This window comes from Cyprinodon variegatus, unplaced genomic scaffold (genome assembly GCF_000732505.1).
Source record: "Cyprinodon variegatus isolate N-32 unplaced genomic scaffold, C_variegatus-1.0 Scaffold1184, whole genome shotgun sequence".
Taxonomy (NCBI): domain Eukaryota; kingdom Metazoa; phylum Chordata; class Actinopteri; order Cyprinodontiformes; family Cyprinodontidae; genus Cyprinodon; species Cyprinodon variegatus.
This window is the reverse complement of record NW_015151637.1, coordinates 72,977-96,319: the sequence shown is the minus strand read 5'-3', so window position 1 is coordinate 96,319 and position 23,343 is coordinate 72,977. Positions and strand designations below refer to the sequence as shown.

At 35.5% G+C, this 23,343-nt stretch overlaps 2 protein-coding genes across 16 annotated transcripts in view; one reads left to right on the top strand and one right to left on the bottom strand.

The window, feature by feature from the left end:
* Positions 1-21: 21 nt before the first annotated feature.
* Positions 22-21,511, bottom strand: rbpjl (recombination signal binding protein for immunoglobulin kappa J region-like). Its single transcript, XM_015401119.1, has 13 exons — positions 21,438-21,511; positions 20,974-21,059; positions 17,582-17,723; positions 14,014-14,145; positions 13,647-13,717; positions 13,417-13,532; positions 9,353-9,530; positions 8,072-8,209; positions 5,676-5,788; positions 3,306-3,446; positions 3,026-3,181; positions 2,739-2,842; positions 22-819 (listed from the first exon to the last, which is right to left on the bottom strand). Exons 2-13 carry the CDS (start codon positions 21,008-21,010, stop codon positions 519-521), a joined length of 1,629 nt encoding a protein of 542 aa, XP_015256605.1. The 5' UTR covers positions 21,011-21,059; positions 21,438-21,511; the 3' UTR covers positions 22-518.
* matn4 (matrilin 4) overlaps positions 17,380-23,343 on the top strand; it is a 37,617-nt gene continuing 31,653 nt past the window's right edge. For 14 of the 15 annotated variants that reach the window (XM_015401116.1, XM_015401117.1, XM_015401114.1 and 11 more), the window contains exon 1: positions 17,393-17,634. The gene's annotated coding sequence lies outside the window, so the exon portion shown is untranslated. Of the gene's footprint in view, positions 17,635-23,343 lie in introns of all 15 variants that reach the window. The other variant, XM_015401104.1, reaches the window with a different exon arrangement.

Genomic DNA, 23,343 nt, shown 5'->3' with positions numbered 1-23,343 from the left:
TATTTTTTAGTGGATATTTTTTAGTGGATATTTTTCATGCACTTTGAGCCAGTGAAACTTTCAAAACAGAACATGGCTCAGGATGCACTGGTTTACTATTAGACGTGAAAATGGGAATATGTGATCTGTTCTAAGTGCATGGGTGATGCATGTAAATTGTGCCATTGAGAAACTCTGACTGGGAGTTGTTCTTGTGAAAAATGAAAACTTCAGCATCTGAAACATCCTGAAGAGTAAGTTAACTGAAACACCACCATAGTACTAATGTTGATAGTGTAATAGAAGTGACACTTTTCAAAGCATAAAATATATATTATATTGGAAAATAGTTTTTTAACGTATATTTTTCGAAGAAGAAATAGGCCTTCACAGAACTCTAACAGGTATAGTACGGTAACTGAGTCAATTCAACAGGACCAGAATGCATGCCTTATTTCTCTGCTTCATTATAATAAAACTTAACTAGAGCAAGCTGAGAAGTAACTGATCATATGGCTATATTACTGTAAACAAAGTGGTTAACTCTGGATGAAGAGGTGGAAATTAGTTCTAGTGAATTCCTGATGAATTGTCTCTAACAGGATGTCCTCCTCGTCCTCCTGGCCTCTGTCTGCCCCTCCTTCCCTGCCTCCTGCTGCTCCTCTAGTAGGTGGAGGCAGGTGAAGCTCTGGGGTGTAGGTGAAACTGTAGGATGAGCGATAGATGAGGCCGTCAGTTCTGATGAGGGACAAAGGAAGGGTGATAATGCGACGTAGACAGCGCCAGCCGTCACTATAAACAGAAACATCAGGAATGACGCAGAGCAGGGACTTGGGAGACCTAAAGGGAGAGAAGTAACAAAAACAGAGGAAAACAGACATTTTTTTGTTTAACTAAAGACTCAATAAAGGTTAGGTTATTACCAAGGCATTATTTTAAATTTGTCTTACAGGTATAGTGTTTATGATTCTTGAAAAAAATTGTATGTAAAAAGAAAAACCATTTCAAAGCTTTGAATAATTTACATCAATGTATCTTCAGATAAGTTTTCTTCCTTTTTATTATTTCTTTCTTTACTTGCCTTAAGTAAATAAAAAAATAAAAGCATTGCATAAAGCAAGAGGATATACAGGAAATAAAAAGAGAGTCATCTGTTATTAATAAGGAAATGACACCTTGGGGTTGTGTTTTTGTGATAGATCATGTATCTGACTGGTTGGAGCTTTTTATACAAAGAGAAGTTTGTGGGTGGCTAAGTTATTCACAAAAGGCTTTTGTAGATACGACCAAGCTCCTGGGAGGATTATTTGCAGAAACCCGTGGTGAGCTGTCCTCTGGCAGGGATTCCAAAGTACGACTTCCCAGCTCTTCAGGTGTGGGATCTGAGGTTAGTTCTTACGTCAGAACAGCTGCTTTCATACTGTCTCAGATTCAGTAAGGGGATGGATGATAGCTGTCAAGTCTGCAGGACCGTCTTGTGAATTATGAGCTCCCACAGAAACATTAAACAGGCTCAGCTGCTCGCTTTAATAAAGTTTCCTTATGCTCCTGGTCATTTTAAACAGATGACGGCGTGTTAGAGATTATGGAAAAGATAAACAGCAATTTCTGTCATAACTGCTGGGAATCTGTTGGGCTAAGCTGTCTTTCCCTTCTCTAATAGCCAACATATAGTCCTAAATAAATGAGAAACAGAACCGAAAAGCAACACTTACAAGAAATAAAAAAAAATAAGAAAATGAATTCAAATAAAAGCTATTGATATTAATGATCTAACGATAATAATTTAAATGTATGTCAATAATTGTTTTATAAAAACTCTGACATTCAATATCCCAATAATTCAGCTAATATGAGGTACCAGTCAGTCTATAGCAGATCAGACTGGAACGAAAACTTGGCGTGGGAGTTTTTTTACTTTAACATTTTAACGTTTTGGTTTTAAAGTAAATCTATAAAGAACTAGCAAACAGCTGGCAACAATAAGCCTGTATTATCAGGCAAATTCATATTTATCTCTATTTAGAGTAGCTAGCTTTTTAATTTATTTAGATTTTCAAAGAAATAATCAAATGGATTAAAAAGAGCATTTAGGGCTAATTTTCTTTTAACGTGGCTTATTTTATTTTGTTAAATTACTATAATGGATTTTATGGAAAAATGTAACGTACTTAATAAAGTGAGATTAATTTCCATATGTATTATATCTCTATTATATGTCTTTTTGTAGGGAAAAATTTCAGAATCAGTTCACTCAAACTCAGTCTCATTACATAGAGCCAATTCAAAAATGTTTTCTCACATAGCAATAGTAAATAAAACAGGTCAATAGAATATAATTTAAAAGACAGATTTTGAGACAAATAAATACCAATTGATCTAGTTATCAAACAGCGCTAATCAATATGTATAGGCTTTAAGTCTTGCTACTGTAAAAAAAAAGCTCATACATGTTCACAAGGACAACCTTTTCTACATGATTTATCCAAAAGCATCAAGGACATTTGAACAAAATAATTATCCATTGTATTTATCCTCAACAAGCGGATAAACAACTACTTTCAAATGAAGAACTTTTGAAGCACACTCATCTTAGATACATCATTCTTATTAATTTTAGAAATGGAGCATTGTTCTGCTCATATTTGCCTGATAAAGCACTTTATTATTTTTTATCTGACGTGTTCCCTCATTTTACATATTATTTTATTATTATCTGATTATCCCACCCTTCTTATTATCAGGATACCTCAACTTACTTAAACATTGTCTCAGCCTCGCAGTTGCCAAACAACATCTTGATGTGAGGGCTGAAATTTTCTCCATGGATCTCCAGCATGGCAACATGTCCTCCACCATTCACCTTCAAAACATACATTATCTACTAATGATGCTGTTTTAATTGTTTTATACACAAAAACATGTCCTTTTTTAACAAAACTCTGAGTGCTAATGTGTAACTTTATGGGATAAAACTGATTTTGGAAAATCTAAGGGACAAAAAATTGCTTTACATTTTAAAGAAATCATTGCTTGATAAACTCACCTCCAAACCAGTAATAACAGGGAAAGGACTAACTGGACTCTGAAGGCAGGTCAAACCCTGATTAAATGTGAATTCAACCACTTCCACACCAATGATGGTCCAGCAGGATCCTTCATTTAGCACCACTCTGCTGGAGTCCCTGATGCTGGACGGCGCCTCATAGGAAGGACAAAGGTGGAGGAGAAGTTACAAGAGATGTAGACATAGAGAGATAGGAAAAACTAAACAACTCAAGAAGATGTAGATAAAAGAAGTAAAATAGTAAGAGGAAATGTTTTACCTGGTACTGTATGATGGTGTCATTTGTTAGGCACAGATAAGCATTGGGACTGTCCCTGAACTGAAAGGCACACTTATGGAGCTGGGAAATGGGTTCATCCACATCTAATATAGCGTGCTGCTTGTTCACCTTCCGAATCACCTATAGGCATTAAAAACTCCATAAAAATCTCATTCCTTTCTTAGTTTATTGAGTTAAAGGAACAATCAACATTTCTCCTAAAGATGCATTATATAGCTGTGCAGTAAGGTTTAAACATGAACAGATGTGTTTAGAGCTAAATAAAAGCAGTTACATTCTTAAACCCCTCAGTCTCTTTTAGGTTGGCAGACAGTATTTAAAAAAGAAGGGGGGAAAAAAAACCTGTAAGCACATTAAATAATTTTATTTTCGATATTGTTTGATAATAACAAATCTCTATCATAGACACCCAAGCCTTAAGAATGGATTAATGGCAAAAAAAAAAAACTTTGGATTTCTTGCCTCTGGTTAAACAAGTGGCTGATTATAAAGAGAATAAGTAAGCAGTGCAGCCAGTTACACTGAATTTTTTCACTGAGCTTAACTCTTGGGTGGTCTGGTAGATGCTGTGACATTTGAAAACTCAGCTTACTAGCAAGACATTGTGTAGTTATTTTCCTGACTTTTATTTGAGGAAATCAGGAGGGTAAATGAATGGATACTAAATTCAGTCTAAGAAAAGCTTGCAAGTTGAGAAAATTAGAGCCTGTTGTTTGAGCAGGGGCGACAATTCATTTGTGTATTAAATAGAATTGTGTGGTAATAATAGATATAAAAAAGAGAAACATGTGGATGGAATGAGTGAAGACAAGGAGTTGTTGTATGACAATGGAGCGTGGAAATGGCTTGCTGGAAACAAGTCATTTTGTGATTGAAAGCAGGGCTAAAACAATATAGTTAAAACTGTTATTGAAATAACCATCAACTTTTTTGGTAATCAAAACCAATCATCACATAGAGCAACAGTACACAGACTCTAGATGATGCCATTTGTTCAAAGACCTACGTATAGGAGGGATTAGGAAAAACCTAAGAAAAATCTTAACATTTTCCATTTAAGATTAAAAGTCTTTCAATGTTATACATGTATATGTGCATATATCTTTATGTTTCTGCTATTTACAATCAGTAAAATGCTTAATAAGGGATTTTTTTTACTCAAAAACTTTTATTTAGAAATATAAATCTACTAACAGTAATTATTCCTGGAATAACTGGTTGATAAAAAAAAATAATAGACACATAAATCTATAACTAATATAGAAAACAGCTAATTGAGTGTTTAAAGGTTGACTTCAATTCTCCTCCTTTGCTGCAGGCTTAGGGTCTCTACTATATAGTGCCACAGAGCCTTTCCCTGTCTGCCACTTTGACTCTATATCTTATTGAACACCAACGACCTTTAAACTTCTAGTGAATGGCTGTGATAAAAAAAACAACTGATTTAATGTCCTATAAAACAAACAATTAGTTATCTTCTATTCGTAAATGTATGTTTATCATTAAAAAAAATACAGCATGTTAACTAAAAGTACCCCATATGATTCCTAAATTCTAATTTCTCTCAATTAGCTTTGGAGGCTCATTGTTTGAAGTCGGACTAGAAATATTAACACTGTAGAATTGCAACCTCAGAAAATCTCAGACGTCACAACTCACACAGTATATTAAACATGGTGCATTAATGCTGAAGTCTGTTGATCTGGTTAAATTTATGGTCCATACATCTGCCCTCCTCATCATTTACTATTTGGGTGCAAACCACAAATACAATCAGAGCCAAGATCTTGTCACGTTAACAACTTAGCAGGCATAATTTCTCCAACTTTAACCTGACAGTGCTGTATAAGCCCAGACTACAATAACATATAGAGGTGTAGCGTGAGAGTATATCCTAACCAACTTCCACAAGACCCACAGCAGAGAGTGTTGTGTCAGCAGCTAAAGGGGTAAAGTATAAAGAAAAGCCCAATTCTGCTAAAAATAACGGACTTTGCTCCAACATTTCAGTATCACCTATATTTGATGACGAGAGAAAAGGGAAAAATATTTACAGGTCCAGATGGTCACATGCTCATCTAAGGTTTAATGAGGTTCTTCTTATCAGAAACTGGGAAACCACTGAATAATTATGGTTTACCAACACTAATTCTGTAAGATATATACGTATTAACTTTGCCAAATTGATCATTTTGAAAGCTTTAATGTAGCTGATTGATACTGAAATATAAAATAATAAATCCCTCTCAGAAAGCGGAGCTGTGGCATGACATGCAAACTGAGGCCCATGCCCTTAATGTGTGTGTGTGTGTGTGTGCGTGTGTGTGTGTGTGTGTGTGTGTTCATTACCATGGGTGGCAGAGCAAGTCCTGACTCAGTGCAAACTAACTGGACCACAGAACCATAACAGATGAAGCCTTCACTCAGCACAAACCCGCCCTGGTCAGCACGCTGGTCATCCACTACAAACACATATAAGAACTTCATCTGACTATTTATAGAAATAATTCCACCCATGTCAAATTTTTATATATATTTCTTATGTAGTAGGTTATTTTTGCACCAGCAAAGAAGACAAAACAATGATCTGGAGATGGTTTGAGTTGTGCTGATGGATGATCACTTGAAGCTGAGGGTTTTGTGGTGGGAAGGCTGTGCACATTAAATGCTGTGCTACATAAATAACCTCCCTGACCTTTAGGTTGGCTCCACCAGACTCGTGAGAGGAAAAATGCTGGTGAATACCTGCTCACAGACACAGTGTCTATTAATGCAGGGTGGCCGGATTATGTGAAGGTAGCTGTCTGATAAATGAAAGGTAGACGTTTGATGCTACTTTATTGCATAGATAATTCCTCTTTTAAAATCCATCAAGAAGTTTATGTTTAACCTCTTGTAAAGATAAATACACATTTTGGAGTTGGTAACGCTTAAACCAATCTTTGCTTTGAGTTTAGGGCTAAGAATTTTCAAAAAGTACAGTACTGTCCAAACAAAATGGCAGTCAAATTCACAAAAAAACTAAAAATGGATACATCCTTTTATTCATCAAATCATGTCATACAGAACGAAAAAAAAAAATAAGAAAAATAGAACCCATAATCACCCAAAAATCCACTTTTTTTTTTAAAGATAGACACTATAAAGTAAGTCTAAGGTAAGATATTTTAAAGCAATGCTGCATGAATATTTACCAAATAGTTGGTTACTTTGAGATATTAAATGATTTTTCAGGTCAATATAGAGTGCTTGGCACGTATTGATGCTGATGCTGATCTTCTCTAAAACTCACCTACATAATAGAGGGTTGATCCATCACTGAATGTTCTCTGAATGTGTTATATGACCAAGAGAACCATCTTATAGCAATAAGAGCTGCCCTTAAACACATGAGCTAACCAAGCTAAAAGCTGTTCTTAACCAACACAACAGATATATGAACTTTGACATCTTCCTGACTCTCTGATGTAGGATTTAAGCTAGAGGGTGAATGTGCCCTTATCTTTATAAGTAACTCCATGATTTCTTATTTAGGAGTTATCTGCATTTCAATGTCAATAAAGACTGTTTTATTTAACACTAAACCTGGAAGCTACATGCTTAGTGCCTCTAGATGCCTAAATTTACAGTGTTGCTGTGATGTTACTTTTATTTTTATTTCATTTTCTATCTGAGATATTTTAGTTTCAGAACTCTGTTGGTGAGGTTATGTTATCAAATAGGAATCCCTGATGCTTAAACTTTATTACTAAGTGTGAACAAAAAATTAATAGAACTAATGCTCTATTTAATTATAATTATAGATGAGATCACTTTAGATAATAAATATCTATGAACTTCTAAATAGAAAACAATAACTTCCTTTTTCCAAAGTTTGTCCAACTTTTTATTTGGTTTACTACCTGCTTTTTTTTAAGTTTTTATCTTTATTTGCTTTTATTTTCCTTCTATTTTATTGTTTCATTCACGTTAAGCACTTCATAGTGAATTGTGCAAAGAAATACAATTTTCCTTGCCTCCATTAATAAGGACTGGCTACCCTCATGGCCCTTTCCCATTGTAAATAATAGGAATATCTCAGTCCATTTAAATACTATCTGACTGGAGTGCATATTTTTGTTATTGTATATTTTTTAAGAATTTTTGTGCAATGGTTATACTATTTTTATATTCCCATAAAATGTATACACATTTCACATTTGTTTATTACATAATTTCTATTTCCAAGTGTATTTTTGTTAACTGTATACTTATTTTTGTGTAGCACCTTATCACCAAATTAAATTTTTCCTATGTGTTTAACATTACTGAGCTCTTTCTGATACCGGATCAGATACTTGGTTATGTGGGAAAACCTATTTTATCACTGACAAACCTGAACTTTCTTACTTTAGGACAATAAAAATGTATTTCTATTCTATTCTATTCTATTCTATTCTATTCTATTCTATTCTATTCTATTCTATTCTATGATGATGGAGTGTAGTGCAGAATGTGCAAAAAGAACATGTCAGAAAAAGCTGTTTCTCCACACTCTAAATTTGTAATATTTTAAAGGTCTGCTAAAAATTTTGTAACAGGGTATTTTATTGATATAATTTGAATTTTATTCTATTAAATAAAAATGTAATAGAATGAGTCTGTATTCATAAACAGACATAAACAGTATGTGTCCTTATCTAAACATATAGTATATATGCTTTGAAACTACTATAGAGATGACACGCATGCAGTGGCACAGTTACCCATGGTGATGGTGAAGGCTGTCCACTGTCTGGCGCTGGCTATGAAAGCTCCTCTGTCCACAGAAAGGTAACGAGTGCTGACAGTCTGTGAGCGTAGACGGTTGAACAAAGCCACTTTGGAGAAGGAGGATATACACACTGGAAATATATAAAGGCACACTGTAAGACACACTGCACTTATTCATAACTCCAATCTTTCTGTAAAGAGAAATTGTTTTCCATTCGATATTTAGTTCAGAACTCCTACTTAAGGAGATGCTTGATTTTTGCAGCAGTGTGCAGACAGTCATAATAACTGCATTGTTCATTTCCTGACAGTATTTCTTAATAAGTGATATTATGCTTGAAAAAATTGCATGATAGGAATATTTATTGTTTGGTAAATTCATAATAAAATGTAAATTTGTACATATCAGTGCTTTTTTTTTTAGAAATTCAGTCAGCTTTAAAGCAAAGTTTTTAAAACTACTACTGTATTCCAGATGCCCTCTGTCCCAACAGAAGGCATTAAGCAGTGACACACATATCCCATATTTACAGAAACCTGATGTTTAATGACTTGTTAAATTGCCTGTATAGTGCTGTACTGTACATTTAAAACCTTTCAATTCAGCCAACACACTGCACATATAGCAACCTCCTACTTAAATGCCTTGTACCAATGGCAAAATTACCTGATCTTATTACTCTTAAGATCAGAAAACACATGTTGGCACACAAATTTTGTAATTTTAAAGCAGGAACATTTCCAAAGCATAAAGAGTCATAAGATCGGAGAACTTGGATGGTGAAACGCAAGTCCGTAGGCGACCGACACAGAAACTTAAACTGAATCACGGTCATGCTTAATACAACAACATTTAACACATAAGTGGGTCTCTAAAGTCCAGACTACTGGAGGGATCAAACCTTTAAAAAAACGGAAGACAACTAATTTAACGTTTCAGCGAATCAGCGAATCTGATTTGTCCCGTTTACGCTGATTAGGGCATTTCTGACGCAATAGACATAAAATCATGAAACAATTTAAATTTAAATACATTATTTCCAAACTCATTCCTCCTCTACATGTCTATTCTTCTCTGTGTAAATATGTTGATAGTTCTGAAATACACTTAAAAAAAAATTATTTTGCAAGAAACTTCTCATTTTCTTCTTGTTTTCAGCGGATCTGTTTTGTAAAACGATTTAGGTTTTATTGTTATATAAGAAATTTGCATTCCTTTGTTGTTAAAGTTAATAAAAACAGATGGATTTCCTAAAATGTAAAGCAGGACTCACAGTCAGCATTCTTCATGGACTGCCTCTTCTGGGAAGGTTTGGAGATCACTTTGATCATCCTGCTTTGGAAGGATCCCACTTCCTGTCTGTTGCCCAAAAAAAGCTGGAGCAGCAGGCAGAAATGCTTCCTCTTGTCCTGATCGGAGATGAAGAGAGACTTTGCGCAAGCAAACAGCCGCTGTAAGAACAAAGGCAGTCACAGTTTAAATTTATACGATGAAATTTAAAACATAAACTGGTACAACTCTGGCTGAGTACTGAACATTTGTTTCAGGAAATTGGTTTAGCTTCTTCTAAACAAGAAGTTTCAAGGATATTCTGTAACTATTTCTCTTTTTACTGCCTGAAATCGTTGATTGCATTTATATATATGCCATTTTTGGTGTATTATTACCCCCACTGATAATCAGATACATTTTCATGAGCAAAAAAAATGCATAAAAGTCTCCAGGACAATGCAGGATCATGCCTATGCAGCGGCAACACAAGAAACTGTTTCACCATCCCCAGTAAATATGCTGATGAAGGTTCCCAGTCATCCAGGTCATAGTCATTCCGTAAAAATAAAAATAAAAAACCACTGGACTTGGTTTCCAAAATTTGAAGACGTTTCGCCACCTCTCCAGGAAGCTTTCTCAATTCAAAAGCCTGGATCCGCAGTGAGTTTGAGTCCTATATAGACAAAGCCTTGTATCGCTTGGAAACATGCTGGTAACCGATGAATGGGTTGTTAGGTTCCATCGTTAGCCTGTAAATCTGAAACCTGTCTATGATTCTGAGGGTCGGTCGTTAAAGGGGGGGATTGCCGTTAAGGGGGGGATTGCCGTTAAGGGGGGGGTCTGTCTCCTGTGATACCTTAAACCTGTCTATGATTGTTAAGAGTCGGTCGTTAAGGAGGTATTGTTCACCGGCTGGAGCGGGTAGGTCCCTCGTTCCTCTGTGATGGGGTGGGGCGTTTGGTGATATCTGGAAGGGATCATGTCTGTGATTGAATTTTATGTTTTTGGAAGCTGGAATCTGAGTCAATCAACTCTGTTTAAAGTTGTTTTTTCTCTCTTAACATAGATGGCTTCCGTCACGCCCCTCTCAAACCACCTATTTTCTTTATCTAGAATATGGACATTCTGGTCCTCAAAAGAATGTCCTTTGTCCACAAGGTGTAGGTGTACTGCAGAGTCTTGTCCAGAGGAGGCCGCTCTTCTGTGTTGGGCCATGCGTCTGTGGAGAGGTTGTTTGGTTTCTCCAATATAAAGATGAGAGCATTCCTCGCTGCACTGAACAGCATATACCTCCCGCTCATATTCGATCTGGGGGTTTTATCTTGGATTTAAAATCTACAATTTGTGTGTAAATCTATCCATCAGAACATCAACACTTACCCTTTGCCCATGGGCATTCTCTAGCTTATTCTGAAGGATCCCAAATAGTACCTCTAAAATGTTCTTGACCTAAACTAAGAAACTATTCTAAATATATGTCTAAGAGGCGTCTAGTTTAGACATCTGAAATACCTCAGCCCATTGCCATAGATGTTGAAAAGCAGCAAACCTTCTTCTGCCTGCTCCTAGATGACAACTTTCTTTACCTTATCTCTAATCCAGCCTTGCATGTCTATTGCAATAGTGAAATGATTCAAACATGCAGAAAAGTGAGTCCTAAGAACCAGGGTTAGAGACAGTGCCACATAACATGTTAGTACCACTTGGTGACAACGAGTAAATACACTTGAACTTCTACTTTTGAGATAGAGATTCCTATCAACCTAGTAAGAGGAATCTACTTGTGTCAGTTCCGTGACCTTAAAGTTCAGAGCTTCATCCATTTCACAATATACTGCAAATTACTCAAGTACAGCCTGAAGGTCATGACCCAAATATGACAACCAAACTACATCATCTGTAAAAGAAAAAAAAAAAACATCCCTTCTTTTCCAAAACTACACCTTGTACTCCTCCTCATGACTATAACCAGGACTGAGCTTAATTGCCATCTGTAAAGAGGTTGAGCCCACACAGAAAATTGTTTTACCCTGTGCTTCAAGTGCTGATGCAGCTTCAGCTTAATTCATGGATGGTCTCTAAAAGCATCCCTGATACCCTGTACATCTGCATTACACCTACAAAATACTTATCAGCCAAACTCCCATGACCTCCTTAGTAATTTTGCAAGGGTAAACCCCAGTGGTCTCATTTATAAAACATTGCTTGACATCCGTACAAAAATGGAGTTCACCAATAACACATTAAAATTTGAAAAACCATGTCCACACACAAAACCAACCAGTTTTCCTTTATAAATCACAGCTGTGTTATTTGATGGTTACCGATGGCAACAGCACCCAAGAGAGCAAAAAGAAAATGCAGTTTAACCTAGGTGTTTATATGAGAGGTTAATTTAATGTATATATGTATATTTGGTGGTCACAGTAAATTAAATTAAGTATCATTATATCATACCTTTAAGGATGATTTTATCTGATACTAACAAGGACATCCAGGCAGCACAGGGGTTACTACGGAAAACAGTTATTGATTTCTTGAGATAACGAGATGATTAATCTGTATGAGTAATGAAATAGGCTGGCCAACAGCCTCATGCCCATGGTGCCTGTAGTTGTGCAGTCGCAGCACTGCGTGTGCACAAATAATCCGTTTTTTTGTTTCCTTTTTCTTTTCACTCATTGCGAGGTGGTGGTGGATATTTGGATTGCATGGAATACAGGAGAAACAAAACTGACTGTTTTTTTTACAAAAATCTCTAATCTTGATTATTTAGGGGGTTAATGCATTTAATAACTGTTACAGGCGTAACACCTGGGCTGTTCAGAAAACCCCTGGGGCTAACGTGCCGAAGGCATAGGTTTAATTGCTGATGAATCAGAAGTAGAAGCAAATCATCAAACCAACAACGTTGTCTAGTTACCTAAAAGTTAAAAACGGGATTATTTACAGAAGTACACATAGGCTGCTATGATTTATACTACTACCGTAATCCTCTCCCGCTGTTGTGGTATTGAAGGATGTAATCAGTTTTAACACACACTTATCATGTCATTATCACGAGAAAACGGCTTTAATTATGTTCAGATAATGAGAAAATTAACAAGATTTTTCGAGAAAACCACTGTGAAAAAGTATCTGAGGGACACGACCGCTCTTGGCTTCCGTAGGTTACCACTGACTATAACATACCAAATTTATGGATAAATTCACAACATTATTTTGTGTCTTTAGGCAGAGTAATTTCATTTATGATTATGTGGTGGTAAGAGCTGACAGGAAATACAGAGTGGTTAACAGGTGTAATTCATTAAAAAAACAAATCCAAAAATCCTAGATGATCTGGCAAAGCAGAGTACCTACGTACCTATAAGGTTTAATATGGTGAGAGGGTCATGTTTAAGCTACATCTTATCCTAGTTGTTTTCTAATCCTTCATCAATTATTCTAGTAGTTGGGGTACAGTAGGCATGAAGCCTCATTCATATTTATACCATATTAATTCATAAAAACATCTTAAATTCTATATCTGCATGGATTGTTTACTGATATTTATTTGTGGTTGTTTCAAGCTGTGCCCCCCGGCTTCCCTTTCCTTTTTAGAGTTATGCACAATGACCTCCTCCTGTTTAACACCTGTGATAAACAGGGATGGTGTGGGACTGGCGGGTCTGCGCCCAATAGACTTTTAAGCCTTAGCTCCTGGAAGCGTCACCTGAAAAAACTTCCTGAAAAAAGCTTGTTATGCAACTTTTTATCACAACCATTAACAGAAGAAAGTATGTATGATTTAAAGATCTCCTGAATATACTAAATTTCTTAGTTTATTCTTGTGACAGGTTTAGGTTTAACAGCCTCAGTTACTGAGAGGTGATCAGTTGAGAGCTCTGCCCATATCTTTACCTGAGGCTCTAAGAAATACTGGTAATGTCACAACGTTGGTTTAATCATGACCTTTTTGCCTTAGCATTTAGAGCCAAAAGGTTGCTATAATCATAAAACCAAGTAGCCACTTTCACTACTTTGAACACATTCATTCAAAAAACTGGATCATAGCTTTCTTACCTTTGAGTTTGGTTGCTCATCAAAGACCAGTTTAAATGTGTCTGCCTGTGTCTGATTTGAAGTGTCTAGACACATATAACCGCATATCCGATAAACCGAATCCCCATAACCCTCTGCTGGAGAGCAAATAAAAATTTTAGGGAAGGAAAATCAAAAGTCAAAAAGAAGAAATGATTTAGATAAAATGGGATGGTTTTCAAATCTTAACTGAAATGTTTTTAGTTTTCCACCTTTGAGATGATCCTGCATGACTCTCCATCCATGACCTCCGATGTAAACGCAAGGAGGGGGGCAAAAAAACCTGATGGAAAAGTTTACATTTACACATACTGTATATACAGTTGTAATTGAAAGTTTACACACCCTCCTATTAAAAGAAAGATAAATTCACACTAGTAATTCAAATAACACAAAACTGACAAAACCAATAATAGATAAAAATGTACCAAACAGATTCAGTAAAATGACATATTGAATAAGAATTGTCATGAGTAAACTATTCGATATTTTCTAAAATGTTTTCTATTTATATAAGACTTTGCATTACAGAGTGATTTTCAAACGGTGAATAAATATCTTGCCAAAGATGCATCAAACCTTTTCTCGTTGCCATAGGATTTCTGAGCGACTTTAGCATGCAGAATGGTGACGCTCTGGTCTGCATGAGCTTCTTTTGCCTCTCTTGCTCCTCCCAGAAATTGGCAGCCTTGAAAGCCTGCGCCGAGTCTCCTAATTAAATCAGAATGCTGTCAGTAAGATACAGCTACTGTATGAACTTCATTTCTATGTATCTATGTATCCTTTTAAGTTTCCTTTTTTACATTTTAGTTTAATATTAAATTGCAAATGTAAGTTATAAAACCGAGTTATCTTGATTGTTAACATGGGTCAAATTAAATGTGTTTGAAAAAGCATCTTTTTGTTTTCTTACGTTGAATTTTTCTTGAACAACTTGTTTAAAATTAAGTTCGTTATAAAGTTTGGCTTGGAATATTTACTGTATCTGAAAGGTTTTCTCAAACAAGCAGTATTTTTTACAGTGAATTATGTTGCAACCTTGTTACCTTTGTAGAGGAGCTTTAGGAGAGTTTGTCAAATTTTCTGTCAGTGTACAGTATAAGTTGAAAAGTTATGAAAGTATTTTTAATAATTTTTTATCAGAGGTACGCTTCATGCCAAGGAACAACCCAAATAAATTTTGGTGATGATTCAGATTAAAAACCAGATACAGCATTTTTTTATTTTTATTTTTTAAGGATTCTTTAACATTGTTAAGATAGTGTTTTAAATAGGAAACAGGCAGTCCCTCACTAAACCAGAGGGTGGCAGCAGTAACTATTGACAGCCTCAGCATTGGACTCCAAAAGTTGCGATACAGACCTGCGAATTTTAGCAATAGGTGTCGGTCACGATATGAGGTAAAATGCTGTGCTAGTTTGAAATGGTTTTGAATAAATCTTTCTTTCTTGAAAATTCCAAATGATATATCCTATTATGGCAATGTCAGGGGTGTGAAAAGTATTAATGTTTATTACTCAAGTAGAAGTATAAATCATACTGTTTACTTTAGTAGAGTTTAGTGTATCAACTTAAGATTTTTACTCAAGTAAAAGTGTAAAAGTACAATTTTAAAAACTACTTAAAGTATAAAAGTAAAATGCTATATTTGTTACTTTTGAAGAAACATTTTTCTACAATTCTGGATGATAATTTCCTTATACTCAAGTTTCTTTGTTTTATAACTAATGGTAACAGTGTCAAATTAACTTTGCATCATCCTGAAAATGTGGTGAAGAACAGAAGTGGACAAAGAAATTGTCTGGATGAAGCAAATAATTTTGATGTTTTTTTTGTTTTGTTTTTTTAAATACAGGCCATCAGTTCATAACAAAAATTAGCTTAAATAAAACAAAACTAATGAGTCTATTTTAAAATGTAAGGAATACAAAGTGGAGATAACTGCAAAAAATGTACGGAGTAGAAGTAAAATGTTGCCTAAAAATAATTACTCCAGTAAAGTACAGGTAGCCACAAATTCTTCTTAAGCAAGGTAAGTATTTGTTCTTTGTCACCTGACACTTCTGGTAAATGTGAAAAAAATGTTTTTGAGACTTTTGCAAATGTATTAACCTAATAAATCACATCAACAAAAGTATTCACAGCCTTTGCTGTGAAGCTCTGGTTTGACCTGAGGTGCAAACTGTTTCCGCTAATCATATTTGAGATGATTCTACTGCTTTAATGGAGTCCACCTGTTACAAATTCAGTTGATAAAACATGATTAGGAAAGGCACTTATGTCTATATAAAAAAAACAGAATGAGTAACCTAATTTTAGAGACAGCAAAACACTTTAACAAGACTGAGTTCTCCAAAGCACTTAATGAGTCCTTCACACATTGACACCTACATTATCATGCTAATTGTGCTAACCAGCAGCCCTGGGCCCTGGGACACACTGAAAAAGAAGGCTACAAATATGGACCCTGTGAGCATCAAACATGGGCGAGGCAGGAAGTGTCTTGGCCAAAGACACAAACCCTGAAATGATGGAGCAGGGTTTTGGACCAGCAACCCATCAGTTTAATGTCAAACACCTACTTCTGTATTTCTGAGTAAATATTTTCTCCTTTTCTCTTCTTAATCCTCTCACATTTGTTATATCTTCACTCTATCAGATTTGGAGCTCTTGTGAAATAAATGAAAACATCCCCAGAACAAAAAAAAAAAAAAAAAAACAACAAAAAAAGTAGTATTTTAAATTAATTACATTTTTTTTTAATTGAAAGCACAACACAAACTGTTTTCTAAATTTCACTTTTTCCTTTTTTAAACATAAGCAAAACAGAAATTAGATTAGATGATTAGATTAGGTGAGCTTTATTGATCTCACAGCGGAGAAATTCACTGGTTACATATTGGCATAGTAGTTAAAGAAGGTTCAAACAAGGAGGAAAAGGTGCATTCATTCAATTTAACTTTTGTATGCTCAAACAAAAGTTAGATTGTTTTAACATGCATACTATTATCCCAAGACTGGGCAGTCTTTAAACACGATACATTTAGAGGAAGTAAAAAGAAAGGTTTACATTAAAGGTTTACCGCATTAAATAATTTCATGAGTTACAAGTACTTATATGTTCCTTTAACCCTTTCAGAATTTCCCCATCAGTTGAATTGAAACATTTTAAATATACCAGGAGACAAGTATTTAAAGAAGCTGAACGGTCTCATCTAAACAGTCTTTGTATACTTAAAACTAAAAATTCATAATTTGTTATATGAATATTAACATGGACATTCACTGAAGAGACTCTGCTTTCTGAGCAGTAGAGCAACAGTTTTGCTGATGTTTGAGGATGATCCCAGTGACCCGGTTTAAACACTAATGACTCTGAGTGTGTGTGTGAATGTATTTGTGTGTGGTCAGTCACCAAGGTGACAGTGCACTGTTCAAAGGTCAACGTGCCACAAGTTGTGAGCTCAGACTCTGGTATGTCACAGAAGAAACACTGAGGACAAACCGGGTGGGTGGGGGGTGGGGGGGGTCCACTATCTCCCCAAAAATCCTTCTTTTGCTGCACTTGTTGCCAGGGCCAAACGTTTTAGATCAGGTGTCAAGTAGTGGAGTCAAGGTTTTAAGCATGGCTTACTGGACAGGTGTTCCAGATTGTAAAACAGGAAGAGGGGCCATTCCCCAAAATAAAGTTTGCACAAGAACCAGACCAGCCTGGGTTTACATGCAATTATATGAAAGGATCATTTTATTCAAAACCGTACCCAAAATACTTTTAGAATATAGGAATTAGAAAACTTGTCATTTATTACTTAGAGTTTGGGAAAGAGGAAATTTTGAAAGCATCTCTGTTCACTTTTGTCCCAAACTCTTCCAAGTCTCTCATGTTCGGATTTCAGAAGCAGGGGGTGCGGTTTCCACCTCCCCTACTAGGCTGCTTTCCCCCTGGCATCCTAATACCTCCACACATCCCCTCAGCTCCTGCATTCCATCAGTGCGTAAATCAGAGGTTAGACCTTTTCACGTCCAAGCGCTCATTCTCTGCGCCAAGGCAACGGTTGATCTGGGATAATCTAAACCCGACCGTCTCTAATCCGGGTTAGTTTTTTTGATATATGCAAGTTTGTTTGTGTCTGAGTTGAATAGCTACCTGTCCCATCCTCCGGTCCTCGGTGCGTCGTGTCCGGGCAGCAGCGTCCCCAGGTGAGTCAGCGGGTTAGTCGGGTCGGTAGGGAAGGAGGGGGGCAGAGCGGCGTCTGCATGGGAGAGTCTGCTCTGTTGCATTGATGTTTCTGACAGGAAGACACAGACTGGTGTAAATAAACAACTTTGTTAAAAAACAAACAAACAAAAAAAAAAAACAACAACAACTGGTAACATCTTCCCTGTGTTTGAATATTATCTACCAGCACGACGCGCTTTTTGCACAAAGTGCAAATCAAACGTTGTTGCGCATCATTAGACAGGAATTAACTTCCCAAAGCTACAAATCAATTATTTTAATTTCTTAATTTATTTTTACCAAGCATGATTCTTTTTTTCATTGTATCTGAATTTTTTCCCCCACTGACTTGATAGAAAAAAATTTGAATCACAAAGTAAAAAAATTAATCTTGTTTTCTAAATTTCCGCAAATATGCTGCAATAAATCTTAAAGAAATAATGTTACAAAAAGCACTGCAACCCAGCTTTATCTGTTGTTTAAGTATTCCTTTATTGTTTTCTCTCTTACTTAAAATTGCTAATAATTTAAAAAAGTAGATAAAGGAAGAGGCATGAAAGTTTCTTTTTTTATTTTATGGATGAATGAATGTGAGTGCGTGGGTGTAATGCTGTGGGCTCCCACTGGTTGCCTGGAGGTGACGCTGTGTGCAGACAGTCTGAAACTGGTAGTCAGAGACAGACTGATTATTTAGCTTGTCTGAGCAGAAATAAATCAGTTTTTAATCAAAAGGAAACCGAGTCTGCAAAAACAGAGAGATAACAGCAGGGGTCCTGGGGTCCACGATTGCGTCAACTAATCTGGGCAATTGAGGCAGACTGTATTTTTCTGGATTAACTATGAGTTTTCTTTAGGCTCCTAGTGGGAATGAATAATGTGCAGCTTTTCTCTCTCGTTTTACTTACGATTTTATGTCTGAAAGATGTTAAAACATTTTTACTCCCTACTGACAATGTTCATTGAACCTTTACTTGCACAGGTGCACTGTTTAGTTATCAGGAGCTTTCTTTGGACACAAACCAGAAAGGCATTTTAAGGTCGTTTCTGATCTTAGTTCTCCTTTTACTTTAGATTTTACTGCTATTCTTTAATTATTCAAATAATACTTTAAAAGGAACACATTTGTTCATAAACTCACCAAGGCAATAAGCTTTCTGAGAGGTTTAGTTGGTAATAATTACTCAGGATTAAGAACAACACCCCCCTGCCTTAAAGCATTAATGTTAGCCTCTTCCCACCTCCTCCAAAACACAGACACAGCTGATGATCAGTGGTTATTTACCCTGGTAAATAAGATAAAAATAGTATTGCAGATAGTTACAATAATAGTAATATTATAACATTGTTAGCTGTTCATGAAGAATATCCTGCTAGAGTTTGAGGTGCATATTCTGTTAGGCTTATTGCCACTAAAATACGTTGATAAATAAGTCTTGTTCGTGATTCTCAAAAATATTATATTTTAATTGCTAAAGAATTGGGCTTTTTTTCTCAGATGGTACAGTTGCTATGAACTACTGCTCATATGATAGTTTGGGCTGAGGTAGATTTAAGCACCTCAGCAGGTATTTAGGTGAGATTAATGTGCTGGTAGAAGTCCTGTAAAACAGTTTGGCAGTCAACCAAACTGCTAACAGTAGCAGAGTCAACATCTGCTTCCAATCTGAAGCTGCCAACAAGAAGCACTGTGTTCATCTCTCTATGTGCTCCAGCTGTCACTCAAATCCTAAATCAATCTGAGGATGGTGCAAAGACCCTCAGACTGCCTCTGGTCTTCTCTCATTTATTTTAGTCAGAATATCTTTCTGGGTCACTGGATGGACACAAGGTTGATATCTCTGCTATCTGTTTTTATCTCAGCTCTAATCCAGACTGTAAGTCTTTCAGAGAAACCTATATATGTTAAATATTGAACATATACTTTTCCATCCTCTGTACATGCATTCCACTCTTTTCCACGTTTCACCTTTACTTCTTCCTTTAATTTCCGCTTCACTTAAAAAGGGATCGTCTTACATCACGCTCAGTGAGCAAACAAGGGAGAATATTGTCAGAGCTGTGCTTCAGGCGCCAACTTATTAGCTCACACATGATTATGAAGAATAAATACTAGCCTAAAACAATCTTTATAGATTAACCAATAATATCAGCATGATATGGTTTAGATAGTTTTACATCCCAGATTAAATTTAAATATTTTAGTGGGATAAATAGTGTATTCTTTGCTAGGTGTAACCCCTTAATGGGACCAGTAGGTGTCACTTTTGTATTGCAGGGTAAGTACTTTTATTCAGGTGACAGGTAATCTGAACCACAAAATATTTTCTTAATGTTTTGATCGGCAGTTTATACCTATGGGACAATACTTCAAGGAATTACATGTGAGAATGTGTTTAAAATGTATATTTATACCAAGTGTAATACAAGCCAGTAAGTTAGGGATGCCTGAAGATTTAATGGAATGTGTAATGGATAAAAGGCCCATACCCTGATATCATAAACTGAAATAAGTCACAATGAAAAAAATAATGCACCCGTTTTTTGGCATCTACGTAACATACCTGTTTCATGTTAAGTAGGGTAGGACATGAAAAAAAAAATATGTTAAAGTAACTAAATATGATTAAGTTGATGCCAAAAACTGATGCATTATTTTTTTTTTTTTTCAGTGTAACAGAGCCCATCTGCTTGTATTTTAATCGTCAGTCTAAATCCAGCTGTTCTGTGACCGCCTCAGTGGTTTGCTAAAGCACATTTGGGAACAACAGCATCTTAAAGACCAAGGAACATGGGTCAGCGATTTAATTGTTGAAGTTTAAAGAATTGTTACTGTAGGTTTTAAAATGATGTGTCAAGGCAAAGAACTGTTCAGCCCATCATCCAGAAATGGAAAGGAAATGACAAATTTAATTCCCAAATGTGTGGTAATTTACTTTACACTACAGGTGAAGAAAAAGTGAGCATGAGATAAAGAAACAGCCAAAATTTCGATTATACAACCAATAGGCAAACAATTGGTAACAAATGGTTACTCAACAAATCTGGCTGTTATGGAAGCAAGTCACTGTTGAAATAAAGTCACTAAATTCCATCTACAGGTTACACAAGCAGCAAATATAAGAAAGAAGCAGCAGGGTGAAGGTGGAGGTGTATATGAAGTATGATGCTGCTGCTGTGTCATGCTGTGGAATCGCTTTTCTTCAGGGCAGGGAGGAAGGTCAGAATTAGTAAAATGATCGTTATGTTTGCTGTGATGTCAATCAAAGGCACAAACTATCCTCAAATATGTATGACAATGAGCAAAATAGACATTTACTCACCTTTCCTTTTAACATCTGTAATGTCCACTTTATGCATGGTAGCGTTTGCTTCTTTAGGACTGGGTGCACTTCAGGTTCATGGTTCTCTGCTTTGACAAGGTTGTGTAGAAAAACATCATTTTCAACTGCATGAGACCCTGAGAGGCCCATAAATACCAATACCTAGTTTGCCAGACCAATATATGCTAGGCCAAGTTTTATTCAAGCAGAAGAAGAATGCCTTCTCTGTGAAACTCCAGGTCCAACAGCTATGTAATTGGTTTTAGGCAGCTGTTAACTTAACTTAGCTCCAGGTTCCAGTTTATTAGTCTGTTAAAATCAAATACTTGTTATATTTTATATCTTACAGAACACATCCTACATGTAACTGTACATAGAAAATAAGAACCCATCATATGGTAATCCAAGCATGTTCAAAAACTAAAAATATTAGCAGTTAGATATAATCAGGCCATTATTCTTACTGTGTGCTGAGCAGGAAAGATGTTCTTAAGCTGCTTTGTTATGATCAAGTCCAAAATCAATGCAGTGATGAACCATCCCCTCTGGCTGAACAACCAAGTTGGTCAAGTTCAGCTAAATGTCCACCTGTGAGCTGATCAGTCCAACTCTAAAGTTGAGAGTATTTTGTTTCAGTCTACAGTATGAGGATGTAATCGGAAACATATGTGAGTTTATTTCTGTTTGTTCTACATTATGGGTTTATTATCTGGTTTCCAGTGTGAGGAATGTGTGTTTGTGTTTCAGGCTGTATGCCTAAAAAGATAAACACCTGTTCCTGAACTCCTGCTTTCTCACACACGCCTTTCACTATTACAAACACTTTTCAAGGCTACTTTTTAATATAAAGATAATGTTTATTTTTATACAGTTAATAAGTCAGTCTAATCGATTAATGATGGCTATTTAGTTAAGTTGCAAGCAATTTATCATCTTAAACCATGAAAATGGTCTGTGGTTAAAGGTCTTTAAATGGAAAAATAGCAAGTAGCTCTAAATAAAGTGGGTTCTAAAGTTACTTATCTTATCTAAAACTTGCTATAGACTGGCAAATACTTAAGTCAGCACCAAACTAAGCTTTAAGAAAAACTATCTAACATTTGACAAAAGTCTCTATATTTGAATTAGTGGATTAATAAAATTATATATATATATATATATATATATTGTTTTACATTTAAATGTGCACTAAATGTCAATGTCAAAGGTGTCTAATGCCTGCTTACATATTTTCAAACTGATCTTTTAATCTACCTAGCTTCTTTGGCTAAGCTAATTAAAAATTACACAGGTTGCCTTGTCCTGTTTAAATTTAGCATTTTTCCTTATGGATTTTAGGACATCATTGAAAATTACATATCTTTGTGGATATGAAAGAACTCTGTCTGCAGCTGATCTTCCATTCTACTTTTATTTACAGAAGGGACTCAGTTGATAAGTAAAGTTTCCACTGCAATGGTAATATCTCCTCAGATTGATCTTAAAGAGGAACATATCCAGCAGTGCCAGCACCTGCAAAAACATTTTTTTGGAAGAAAACTCCCATTATATTAGATAGTAACAATATAAACCAGAAAAAAAGAAGAAGAAAAAAATCCCTAAGAGGCACTGCTACTGCATCTTCATCAAAGAAGTTATCCTTTAAAGGTCTTAATTAAAGCAGCATGAAACCACATTAGTCACTCTAAACTTAAGACTAATACAGACTAAAAAATCAAAGTAACGAGGTATGTTTTTTTCTATGAAATTGTATCTTCTTTATGAGTCAGTAAATTGGAAAAGGTTAAGCAGCCAAATAGTGAGATACTGTACAACCTAGATCTCTAATTATTGCTGAAATGAAGCAGCTTAAACAATTTGATTTGTACAGTTTATTCTGCTGGAGCCTCAAACTAGAGTTGATGTCAGCTTAGAGTTTGTTTAGTCCTCTGGGTGTTTCATTTGAGAGGACATCAGGGAAAGATTTTTGGAATATCTGGAAAAATCATCTGCTTGCTTTTCTCTCAAATCTTTGACTGTGTTCTCTTATTCTCATAAAAAACATTTTTATGCTTTCAAGTTGTAATTTTAAACTAAGTAAAGATAGAAAATCACAGTTTGAAATAATCTCACATTAATGTAGAGTAGCCCAGTGTAGTTTTGACCCAAAATAATTAGAAAAGATCAGCTACAGATAATCAAATATAGTCTACACTTCTAAAAACAAGAAACAATCAAAAAATCTCTGCTAGAATATCAGATACCAGCTTAAGCTTCATTCAACACTTCAATGCATATTTTCTTACAGAGCCTACAATTTAACAATTTTATTGCACTACAGTAGTCAGTTTTTTACTATTAGAAAAATTAATGTATTTTTTGGATTGTTTC